General features: G+C 46.6%; 1 protein-coding gene across 3 annotated transcripts in view; it reads left to right on the top strand.

Moving 5' to 3' along the window:
* Positions 1–12,931, top strand: part of RSU1 (Ras suppressor protein 1) — a 159,665-nt gene that overhangs the window by 297 nt on the left and 146,437 nt on the right. For all 3 annotated transcript variants that reach the window (XM_075922459.1, XM_075922461.1, XM_075922462.1), the window contains exon 2: positions 99–210. In XM_075922459.1, coding sequence (XP_075778574.1) covers positions 102–210 — 109 coding nt within the window. In that variant the 5' untranslated portion in view covers positions 99–101. The remainder of the gene's footprint in view (positions 1–98; positions 211–12,931) is intronic.

Genomic DNA, 12,931 nt, shown 5'->3' with positions numbered 1-12,931 from the left:
GCCGCCTTGGCTGAGCTCCGGTCCCCAGGCCCGCCGGGGTCTCGGCCCCCAGGTCGGGGCGCGGGCGCAGCCCCTGACGAGAGGCTGTTTCGGTGCAGGCCATGTCCAAGTCCCTGAAGAAGATCGTGGAGGAGAGCCGGGAGAAGAGCCTGCCCGAGGTGGACATGTGTGACCGGGGCATCTCCAACATGCAGGACGTCTCTGGCTTGTGTAGGTATCGCGAGCGGTTCCGCCCGGGTCCCCGTTCCTCGCCCCCTTCCCAGGCAGCCGCCGCCTCTGAAACTATGACGGGCGTCAGGCCGGCGGCTGGCGGGACCCTTGCAGTGGGACCAACATTCATGCAACTTCCTGATCTCTGAGTTAGGCTGAATGTGACCTCTTGCTGTCCCGACTGTTAAGTTTTCTCTTAGACATTGAAAGTCAGTTGTCAGTTTCACTGCAGCTCTGGGTCCATTTCACTGCCTCAGCACTGCACTATAATTGGGTTCCAATCACTATTCATAAATATGTCTGGCTATTTTTATTATGGTGACACCAAGGTGCATCATCTGACTGGGGCGCTCCTGTGATAGCTGTAGTGCTTCTGGTGAAGATGCTCTAAGCCAGGGTTTCCCAACCTGTAGGTTGGGACCAAAATATGGGTTGCTATTACATTTCAAAGGGGTTGCCAGGTGTCTCCCCAGGTGGCTCTTAAGGAGCCATTCACGCATTTTTTTTAATTGTCTTGGGTCACCAAGTCTTCCATAATTGTCAAAATAGGTCCCTATCTGGAAAAGGCTGGGAACCGCTGCTCTAAGCCAAATGGAAGAGCTCTCTCTCTCATCTGTCTAGTAACTTATGCCTTCTTGAGAAGTGCTGGCTCTGTAAGTGGGAGATCTCCCACCAAGATAGTAGTGTCCACTGTAGTGCTTAGGTCATTAGAAATTGACATGGATGTGGAATATTCATATCCCTGAGCGTCGAAAGCTATACTGAAGTAACTTCTGTTATAGACCTAGCCTGAGGCTTAGTCTGTACTACCTACTTATGTCAGTATAATTTAGTCACTAGAGGCCATGGAAAATCGACATCCCTGAATGATGCAGTTTTGCTGACCTCAATACAGGTGAAGATAGAGATAGGTAGAAGGGAGGACTTCTGTCAGCAGAGATGTCATTTTCACTAGTGTTACAGAACCACAGCAGCAGACGCTGTGTCCCTGTAAATTGGAACAAGCACTAAATAGATAAGACGGGAGATAAAACAGCAGAGAGGTGACAGGCCTTGCTTAAGGACCTGAAGCAGACCCTAGACAGAGCCAGAAGTAGAACTTCTGGTTTCCTTAGTCTGTTAGTATCCTGCACACAGGGCCATACTGGCATAGTTCCAGATTAATGTAGTTATTTTGCTTTTTAGCCAGAGGTAAGCAAAAAGGTACATCTTAGTTTCAGAAAATTTAATTAAACTTTAGTTTGGCTGCTTTTATTGCTGCTTACCAAACTTTGCCTGACTGTTCCATGTAAAACAGAATCTGGAATATTTTCAAACTGTGTTTTAATGGGCACGCTAATACAGGGTATGCAGACAGGTAAGTGTAATCTAATCTGAAAAAATTGCTCGTCTGAATTTAAAATTACTACATATAATCCAAACCTGAAGTTCGGGCTGGTTGGAGCTTGCTAATCTGTAAAAGACTGTTTTACAAAATCTGCATCTTGAGCCCAACTTAAGTTGGCTCTTTCTGCTCCCTTCATTAAGTCAATAACTTATTTTAAATTTCTGAAATACACTCAGCAGCCGTGAATCTGAGAGATACTAAGCATCTGCCTTATGATTCCTGTCAACTTTAATAGACTCTGTAGGTGCTCAGAACCTGTTGGGGTCAGGTAGTTTTTAGTTTCTTACAGAGCATTACTGTCTAAACACACAAAGATTTAGCTTCAATTTAGTCAGGTTCATAAATGTGTATGTGTAATACCACTTACCTCAGGCAGGAGAGTTTCCAGTGGAGTTCTTAATTTAAACGGGACTACTAAGGTGGATAAGGGTCAGAGTGGCTTTTCAAACCCTTATTTACAAGAACCAGTTCTTGCTTTTGTGAGCCTTTTGAAATCAGAGGGCTAATTAAAGTAGGGCCTGACTGTGCATCTCATAACTTAATGAACTCACCAGAAGATTTACCTAGCATTGCTTGGGTCCTTAACTTAATAAGCTCTTTGTTTTTGTTCACTGGGAATGAGGGGTTCAGTATGCAGTTTTTCCTGGAGAGAGAGAGACGACTATCCCAGCTGTCTCTCTCCCCACAGAAGCTTGGGATCAGGTGGGAAGCACTGCTGGCTGCTGCAATACCAGCAGGCACGACTGGGGAAGGGGTGCATGTACCTTGACTGGGGAGCATACAGTCAAACTGACATGCAAGCAGACAAACTCACTGAAATACATAGTAGATAAGTAGGTTAAACTACAATATGAATATAGCCATGCGTTTTCCTCTGCATTACGTACAATTGTTGCTGTTATAAAAATGAATTGCTCATGATCCACTGTTTTGTAAAATCACTTTTTCATATAAAGTTTTCAGTCCCACTGGCCTAATTAAATGGGTATGTCTTAGCTTTGTACTATGGACCACCATATGAATGGAAAAATAACAATCTATGTTATAGATAACTTTGTATTAATTGTATATTCTTGATAAGGTTTTTGCTTTCTTGGATTGGGAAATCTAAGTATTTCTTAATCTAGAATAAAATCTTTCATTACACATTTCCAGGCTACATCTAGACTGCAGACTTCTTGTGCAAGAAGCTTTTTGTGGAAGAGATCTTCCACAAAAACTTCTTGTGCAGGAGCGTATCCACACTGCAAAAGTGCATCAGAAAAGCGCAAGAGAGCATCCAGAGTGCATGGATGCTGTCTGATTGCCATTAACAGAATGGCCACCAAGGCACCTGTGCTTCTTTCAATAGGCTGTTTGTGTGCAAAAACATCCTCTTTCCTGTCCATACACACCTTTTTGTGCAAGAGCTCTTGTGCAAAAATGAGTTATTCCTTGTAGAAAGAGGAATAACTAAACCGCAAAAACTCCTCTGTTCTGTCAATTCATTGTAGATTTTTCTTGCGCAAAAATGTGCGTGAGGTGTGGACACCGAGTTTTTGTGCAGAAACAGCTGTTTTTGGTGCAAAAACTTTGCAGTGTAGTCATAATCTCACTGAGAATGCATAATGTCTTAGTGTTGTGGATGAGACCAAAACCTATATCTAAAATATAGCTGTTGACAACAAATAGTCTGGTAACACTTTAAAGACTAACAACACATGCAGATTGTATCATGAGCTTTTGTGGGCATAGCCCACTTCTTCAGATGACTGGAGTGTTGGGTGTCCAGAGTTGTGCCCACAGAAACTCATGATACCATCTACATGTGGTGTTAGTCTTTGTTGTTTTAAGTTTTTCCTGTTACAGACTAACTCGGCTACCTCTCTGAGGCACTTATTAAATTAGACCTTTATTAAACTTTCTATTTGTACTTGGAAAGAGGAAAGCTTAATTTCTTGGGCAGGTAATACTAGCTTATTTATTTTTCTCACAGCAACTAAGGATGTTAAAGTGTGGTTAATTAACTAGTCGAGTAGTTGATGGACTTTCATTGACTAGTTGATAGGCATTTCTGTATTCCACCTTTGAAATGTACAAGCAACCATGCTGGGGCTCTTGTACATTTCAAAGGAGGAATGTTGAATTCCCCTTGCAGCCCTGGGCCAGTGGGAAGTCCTGCTGACGCTGGGCTGCATGCGGGCGTGCCTACTTTGAAATGTGCAAGAGTCCCCATTGGGGGCTCTTGAGCATTTCAAAGCCATAGCATCCTCGTGGAGCCTCCCCAGCTGACCCTGGATTCTGCACGACATTTCCCCTGAACCTGGGGTCAGCTGGGATCCTGGGCTCTGCGTGGCATTTTAGCGGAACCCGGTATCAGCTGGGGACTGGGGAAATGCCATGGGGTCTGGGGAAATGCCGCGCAGAACCCAGGACCCCAAGTTCCATGGCGCTGCCCCTTGAAACACGGAGGCGGCATTTTAAAGGAGCAGTACTCCACAGCTGTGCCAGGGATCAACTGTACGGTGGCTGCCCCTTTGAAACACTGCCCTGGGGTTTCAAAGCAGCATCACCACACAGCTGATCTCCAGCCCAGCTGTGCAGCGCTGCTGCTTTGAAGTATCCCTTCTTCCCCCCACTTTGCTGCCTCTATCTGATAGAGGCAGTAAATGGGGGTAATCAACTAGTCAACGGACTAGCCGATAAGCATTTGCAAAGTGCTGGCCTTACAATGAGGTGAACTGAGGTGGCTGCCTCAGGTGCCAGACTGTAGGGGGGTGCCACTAGGACCCAAAGGGAGGAGGCAGTTTCAAAGTTTTTGGCCTAAGTGAGGAGGCATGGGAGCGTCATTTGAGCTCCCTGCCTCAGGTGCCAAAATGTTATGGGCCGGTCCTGCATTTGCAAATGCTTATCGGACAGTCGACTAGTCTTTAACATCCTTAATAGCAACATGAATGCTAGGGATTAAAGCACTGAAAGACTGAGAGAGAAAGCTAAGATAAATTAGTAATTGTTTCAACTTGAAGGAAAGGAATCAGAAGCAACTACGGTTCTGTTGAAGGTTTAAGATGTGCACTAACTCTGCTAGAGGCAGCAGCACGGTGGAAGGAAGAGGGGGACAGCTTGTGTGCAGGAAGAGCCATAGAGCTGCCTCCTCTCCTCTCTCCCCCCTCGCCTCCCTTCTCCCCGCAGCTGCTACTTCTGTATCAGACAGGGCAGGTGGGAGCCGGTGCTGGCAGGAAGCCAGCTGCAGGTGTAACCCTGCAGCTGCTGAGTTTTCTGTGGTTACACGTTTAAGTACCAGCATTTTAACATCCTTACTTTGAAGTCTATTCCTATTGTCAGCATGCGAGAACAAATTTTGTGCTTAATTACTATGCTTTAATTAAAAATCTTGAGTTGTTATATGTTATACTATTGTTGCAAAAAATCAAGTATTCTTTGGTTGTTCCATATCTATGGTTTGATGTAAATAACACGTTTCAACTTATAAAGAGTTATGGCAGGTATTGTATTTCCTCCACATGATACGATTCGCTTGAATGCTAGGAAAAAAATGCAATGTTAAGTCTTGAAGACATGCAGTGGTGTTTTTTGAGGTTCTGTGTGGACGTGTCATTGTAGCGGGAGACTATCGTGTGAATTCTTGAAGCAGCTGGTCTTTGCAAACTGGGCAGTGTTATTAGGTAGTTTCCTCCATCAAGGGATTTCTTGTGTGCTGAGCACCTTTGCTCTGGTACCACATTCTATATGTCAGTGGTCCCCAACCTTTCAAGGTTGTCGGGCGCCAGGGGGCGTGGCCGTTCGCCCCCCGGGCGCCAGGGGGCGTGGCCGTTCGCCCCCCGGGCGCCAGGGGGCGGGGACACTTGCGCCCCGGGGCCGGCGCTCCCCCCGCCATGCGCCGCGCGCCCCGGGGCCGGCGCTCCCCCCGCCATGCGCCGCGCGCCCCGGGGCCAGGCCAGCCCTGAGCACCTAGTGGGCGCATGGAAATGCCCCCGCGGGCGCCATGGTGCCTGCGGGCACCATGTTGGGGACCACGGCTATATGTAAATAAAATGAGTCATGCTTCATATATTCCCAGGCTATGTCTCACTACACAGGGTTTTTCAGGAAAACGGCCATTTCAGAAAAAGAGCTCTTTCAGAAAAAGGTGTGTGTGGATGAGGAAGAGGGAGTTACTTCGAAAGAAAAGGGAAAAGCACTGGTGCCCTGGGGGCCACTCTGTCCACTGTAATCACAGCTTAAATGCGAGGTAGCATCCATTCAGTGTGGACACTGTCTTTCAAAAAAGCAGATCGCTTTATCGATGCACCTTCACAGTGTGGACGCTCTCTTTCAGAAGAAGTTTTTTTGGAAAATCTCTTCCGGAGAAGCTTCTTCCAAAAGAAGCCTGCAGTCTAGATACAGCCTCAGACTACATGTCACTGGCTTCTTGTGCATTTGGAAGTAGACCTACCTGGCTCTGGACCTCTGCTGTTCAGCGGAGACAGCTGATGATGTCCAAAGAAGATGCTGATGCTCTTCCTCTCCCCCCACTCCACAGTCCCTCAAAAAGCTTCAGTATTGATTGTTTTATTCTTAAATATTCATTTCTGCCAGTTACAATATTATCTGTGCCTCTAAGGTTCTCTTGTTTGTTTTGTTTGTGTTTTATCTTCTCATAAGGAGTTCACACAGTAACTTTGGCATAATTGTGCTGTCTAGTGTGGCGTAGTGACAAATAACATTGGATAGCATTATATAATACTATAACAGTAAGATCTCTTCCAAAAATTTTGGCACCATAGTGGCATGGTATAATGCAGACAAAATCTTCCTTAGTTACTTCCTGCATGTTAGTGGTGTTCAGAAAGAAATAGCTTATCTTGGCTCCACACAACTCTGTGTGAAATTAGCCTGTTAATTTCCTCTTTTTAAAGGAAGTCCACTTTTTCTTTAGCATTAGCTGTTACTTATCTGTAAAATAACCTGCTGTGTTAAGCAAAGAGCGAAGGGGAAAGGAAGGCGAGAGGGGAAGAATTCTGGGTAGCTGGCTGCTGATGTAACCATTTTCATCCAGTTACCTTACCTCCTGTTTAACATCCCTAATCCTCACTCTCAACCATTTCTGATTTGGGGACAATTTATAACTTAAGTCAGCGGCACTGCTATTGGTGCCTGCATGGCTCCAGAATATGCCAACATTTTTATGGCTGACCTTGAACATTTCCTCATCTGCCTTCCCCTAGCACCACTCCTACTTACGTTACATAATTTATAGACTCACGGGAAGGAGGCCCTTGAAGAATTCCACTGGGATTGTAACAGTTTTGACCCCACTATGAACCTCAGCCTGGAGCAGTCCACACGAGATCCACTTCCTCGACATTGTGACCATCATGTATTTGTACTGTAAACACCACCCTCTACCAGAAACCTACTGACTGCTATTCTTATATGATGGCCCATCTGTGACTGCTGTATTTTCAGGGGCCAGAGATGAGACACTGAATGGGGAGAGCTTTGAGTTTCTACAGAGAACTTTTTCCCAGCTGATAGGCTGGTGGGTCTTGTCCATGTGCTCAGGGTTTAACTGCACATCATACATGGAGTCAGGAAGGAATTTTCCCTGAGGTCAGATTGGCCGAGATCATGGTATTTTTGTATTCTTCTGCACTTTGGGGCATGGATCTTTATGCACGTTGAACGACAGTAAACTGTGAATTTCTCTAACTTGAAGTCTAACTCAAGATTTGCAGGTTTCAATAACTCAGCCAGAAGTTATGTGTATTTTACAGGGGTGGGCGAGGTTCTGTGTCCTGTGCTGTGACATCAGACTAGATTAGTGGTCCCCAATGCGGTGCCCGTGGGCGCCATGGCACCTGCTGGGGCATTTGTGTGCCCGCCGAGTGATCAGGGCTGGCCCTGCCCCGGACACGTGGCGCCTGGGCAGTGCCAGCCCAAGGCATGCGGCCCCAGTCCCCAGGCGCCTGTCAGCCCCAAAAGGTTGGAGACCTCTGGACAAGATGATCGTGATTGTCCTTTCTGGCTTTAAAGCCTGAGACTGAGATTTAAGCTAATTTAAGTGTGTCTGTATGCTGCAGTCAAACCTCTGGCTGCAAAGTAGCTATGCCAATAGTTCCCAAACTGTGGGTTGTAATCGCAAATAGGGTCATGTCATCAGTAAGTGAGGTTGCAGTGACTCCAAGTGTGGGAAGGACGCCATTTTGCTCCAAATAGCATGACCTTGCATGCACCATATGAGGTTTTGCTGTGCAGAAGATGCCATTTTCCTCTTCCAAATGTCTTGTGATTATAAAGTTCCCAGGGATTATCTCTCAAAGTTTATGCATTAACTAGTACAACGGGTCCTCTGTGCCACTGGCCTACACATGATTTTTAATACATATTGTAGTTGCTGATTTCTTGTTGCTAATTTCTTTTGGTAGCTTATTTTTGGTATTTTACTAGTTCTTTTCAGTGTATGAAGCTACCATCTTGAGTAAACCAAAATATTTTATAATATTTCATTCTAGTTTTGTCATTCTGAAACGACCACTTTCAGGGGTGACGTATGGAAGAGGGCATGTGCACGCCCCTCCCCTCCAACCTTCATGGGCGAGAGGGGCAAAGGGCTGGCCAGCATTTGGGTGGCCCAGGGTCTTTGGCTGGCTTAGGGGCAATAGTGGAAGAAGGGGGAGCATCAGCCCCCTTGCAGTCACAAACAGTGGTGGGGGATGTAGCGTAGCCCCAGCTCACTCGGCTTTCTTGGCTGTGTTGCATGGGTGTGGGATGGGACGGTCCCTGTACTCACCAGCAGGAAGCAAAACCATGTGGCAGGGGAAGCAGAGCAAGCTGGGCTTGTGTTGCTCAGCTTCCCTTACTAGTCCCTCTAGTGTTCTGGCTCGCACCTCTTGGGGGAGAGGCAGTACCTAGTGAGGAATGGTGTTGTCCCAGTGCCTCCCTGGGCTGTAGGGGAAGGAGTCACGTTCCTGTGGCCGGCCCCGCCGTGTCACCCCTTATCAGTCACCTGACTAATATAAAAGCAATACTTACAATTATTCCAGCATCAGGGCAAAAGAGTTCTGCCTGCATTATCACCTTTTATGTTGGCTTTTAAGTTAATAATAGTGGTCCTGGATCCACCTTTAGTAGTAACAACATGATTGTTTATACGCAAACAACTTTTGCAACTCTATTATCTGACGATGCATCACAAAAGACTGTTGGGTCATCTAATACATCCCACTTCCAATATGGGATTGTGCCCTAGGATGTACTTTTCAAGTGCTTTGTGTAGTCTACTTTTCAAATTACTCATGATGGGGCATGATTTTTCTATACATCAGCAGCCTTTAGTAATTTAACACCATGTCACTTGACATTGGTTCAGAGCAGCCAGCAGTTGAGTGAACTGCTTGTTGACTATATTGTTTAGGAACCTCTGTTTTAAGCTACCAGGACTGTATGCAAAAGTAGCTAGGCACAGTGGAGGCAAAGGCCAGGCATAACCTAATTAGGCAGCATTAACTTCATCCCTCCATTTGCATTTTAATTTACCCATTTTGATTTTCTTAATATTAAAAAAAAAAAGAATAGCACAAGAACTCTGTTACAATCAAGTTTTAAAACCCCACAGTCAAGAGTTTAATTGTTCATTTGTTTTCTTGTAAGTGTACTTGCACATGTTCCGTAACTTTGTTGGAAGCGGATAAAAGAAACTAACAGATTAGTAACAAATCTTGCTATTAATACTTAATAATACTAATTAATAATACTGCCATTATTCAGCTGAGGTGGGTTTTACCCACGAAAGTTCATGATTCTATATATTTTTTTTGTTAGTCTCTAAAGTGCCACAGGACCAGTCGTTTTTGCCATGAATGTGGTATTTTCAATTTCTCTTTGAGTTAGAGAGCAGTGGTAACCGCACCATAGTTTAAGGTGACCACTAACTCATCATTGTAAACCCAAGTTTTCATCCTTCCCCATTCTTTTTCCTCCCCTCCCAAAAGAAACCCATTTCCCTGAAACTTCCGCATCTCATCCAAGAACTTTTCTGAGGGTTGACCAGCTCTCCGCTCTTTCCCATGTCTCCAAAATTATTTGAATTCCAGTTGTGTTGTCTGTGTTAGCATGTCAAGTTCATTTAGGTGTTTAACTGTGTGCATGTGTATTAAATACTGAATATACACATATAATTTTACTAGAAGATTTACCTGGTATGAGAGGTATGCATAAGTGACCACCTTCAATTAATGTATTGGTCATTTCATTGCAGTGTTTCAGCCCAGATATATTCACTAGAATTTCGTGCATTTTCCCCATTTCAGCTTGGGGGGAAAAAAGCACGTTGAAATACTGTGATTTTTTTTTTTTATTTGTGTGTGAAATATTTTCCACTCTAAAATTTTAAAATGTTGTCATATTCAGAACAGAATAGAAGCTTTTTTATTCAAAAGTGGCTCTCCTCTTCCATGAAAAATAGTACTTAAAAGACAAGATCCTTTTTGAAAAATTAATAAAATACAAAATTTGTAATGTTTAATGTTTTAATGTGCTTTAGTTTTGATTGCATTGTACAGCTGCTTTTAGAATAAATTTCAAATTATGTTAATGTGTTTTCTTGCTTTAGAATAATTTAAAAATGAAGCTGGAATGCCATCTTGTGGCTCTGATAGCTTAGTGTCCCTAAAACAATTGCAATGGCATTAGCAGCTTCAAAGGTATGCGGAGGACATAGTAGAGAGTTTCATGGCAGCATGATGTTCTTAATATGTTTGCAGCCTGTTGCAATTTTATCTGCATTAGTCAGGGCCTTGCTCTACAGCTGAGAGAGGAAAATGCAGGCAGAGTCTGAATAGATGCACAAAGTACATGGTTAGCTTTCTTCATGTTAGTGGAGAGGGTGAATGAAATGGCAGCAGCTGCCCCCACTTTCTGTGGGAACTCATTTCAGGGAGTGCTTTGCCAGATGTTTTTGCCTCTGTGTTGTGGAGAAAATCCTTAGAGCCAGCTTGCCCCAGATATTAAAGCAAGTTTTGCTGGAATGGTCCACTTCCCATGTGAAGGAAAAAAATGGTGCCTTGTTAAAGTTTTAAAATGCTTGTCATAATGTTAAGTTATTAAATACAAGTCGTTCTGTACAGAAAGGCTGTATATGATGGCTTATGTTGTCTGCTTATTTTTTTTGGGGGGGGAGGGAAGTTATCAGATCCTAATATTCAAAGCAGTTGCTTTTCCAGACCCTTTCTTTGCCCTCCCATTCTCAAGGGTGCACTGATCTCTTGGAGAACAGCTTAGGGTGTGGCTGCACATCTACATCACAGTGGGGTTTGATGCTCTGTGATTGATGTACCAGTACTCAATTTAGCAGGTCTAATGAAGACCTGCCAGATTGACCACAGGTCACTCTCCAGTCAACCCTGTTACTCTGCCACAGACGAGAATAAGATACGTCGATGGGAGAGTTTCTCCTGTCGACCCTTCTCCCTCCCCTCCCTCGCACTGTAGCCTCAGTGGTAACTTGACCTGAGATGCGTCAACTCAGGGTATGTCTGCACATCAAAGTTAATTTGAAATAACAGCCATTATTTCGAATTAACTTTAATAGCGTCTACACAGGCAAACCAGTATTTCGAATTAAATGAAATAGATGCACAAAGTCTGAATAGATGCACAAAGTACATGGTTAGCTTTCTTCATGTTAGTGGAGAGGGTGAATGAAATGGCAGCAGCTGCTCCCACTTTCTGTGGGAACTCATTTCAGAGAGCGCGTATTTCGAATTTGATAAACCTCATTCCAAGAGGAATAACGCCAAATTTCAAATAGCTAATTTGAAATAAGCGCTGTATAGACACTTATTTCGAATTGGGGACTTCCAGCCCTTCCCAGTTTCCCCTGGTGGCCACTCTAGGTCAAACCAGGAAAACTCCTCTCCTCTCCCACAGCCCTGGAGCCCTTAAAGGGATAGACTCTGGCCACACTGCACGTGCCAGATCCAGGCCTGCCAGCAGTTGCTGCCCCTGACCCAGTGCCAGGCAGCCAGTGCCAGCCAGCCATCCACCGCCCAGTCCCCCAGCTCCCAGGAGCCAGCCGGGGGCCGGAGATGGCAGGCGCCCTCCTGGACTAGTGTGGAGATCATGGACCTCATAGAGGTTTTTGGGGGGGGGGGGGGCACAACGACTAGTGTGGAGATCAATGTCTATGATCTCCACATTAGATGGAGGAACGCCACCATGTATGGCCGCATAGCTGCCACCATGGCTACCAAAGGCCACATGCGTACCCAGGACCAAGTGCACATGAAAATTAAAGAGCTCCGGCAGGCGTATGCCAGGGCCACACAGGGCAGCTCCCCTACAGGAGCAGACACCTGTTCCTGTTTTGGTCCCCTGGACTGCATAATGGGGGGCAGGACAGTCCGTGCCACCCCGGGGGGGGGGGGGGGGGGCAATGATCTGGGAGCAGAGAGCCCTGACCAGGATGTGGAGGAGGAGCTGCAGGAGCTGTCACAGAGGGTGCCACGCCGCCAGGACCTGAGAGCTGAGTCACCAGCAGCTGAGTCACCAGGGTTGTCTGGGGGAGGCCACAACATGTGAGTGCCATCACTGTCCCCTTCCTGGGGGGGGGGGGAGGAGACCAGGGACCACGCGCACATGGGCCTTGCTTACCACAGATAATGCAGCAACCTGTGCATGTGTGAGCATGTGCCGTGCCACCCCTGGGCAGGTGGTTCCAGCTGCCTGCCACACAGGGGCCTTGGCTAGGGTTACCAGGTAGATCCTCTCCTCCAAAATACTGGTGGACACACTTGATTGTGGGGGCAGGGGAGGGACCAGCTGGGAGGAGGGCGGAGCTGGTTGGGAGGAAGGGGGGCAGAAGGTGGGACTGGTGGGAAGGATCGGGGGCTGCGGGGCTGGCCTAGAGGAAGGGGAGGTGGGAAGCAGAGCTGGGGGAGAATCGGGGGCTAGACGGAAGGTGGGAAGCAGAGCTGGCCGGGGGGGAAGGGGGTGCAGCCACTGGCCACAGCCAGAGTCAAACAGGCCGCACCCTCAGCAGACACTCCCTCTAGTTGCTAGTAGAAGCCAGGTGGGGGCGGGGGTAGTGCCTGGGAGCCACTTCTCCCGCCCAGTTTCTGCACGCAACCAGAGGCTCCCAGCTGGGAGGTGGGGCCGCGACTGGAGCCTCTGGCTGTGTGCAGAAGCCGGGCTGGGGGAGTGGCTTGAAGTCCCAGCCAATGCCCTGCCCGGCTTTTGCACGTGACCACAGGGCTCCCAGCACCCATCGCGGCCCTGCCTCCCAGTTGCTCCTCCGCCCCCGCCAGGCTTCCGTCCGGCGCCCAGCCGGAAATTCAGAAAATACCTGACATTGCA

The sequence above is a fragment of the Pelodiscus sinensis genome, chromosome 2 (assembly GCF_049634645.1).
Source record: "Pelodiscus sinensis isolate JC-2024 chromosome 2, ASM4963464v1, whole genome shotgun sequence".
NCBI lineage: Eukaryota > Metazoa > Chordata > Testudines > Trionychidae > Pelodiscus > Pelodiscus sinensis.
The sequence above is the reverse complement of the archived record's forward strand: the minus strand, read 5'-3'. Positions and strand labels throughout refer to the sequence as shown.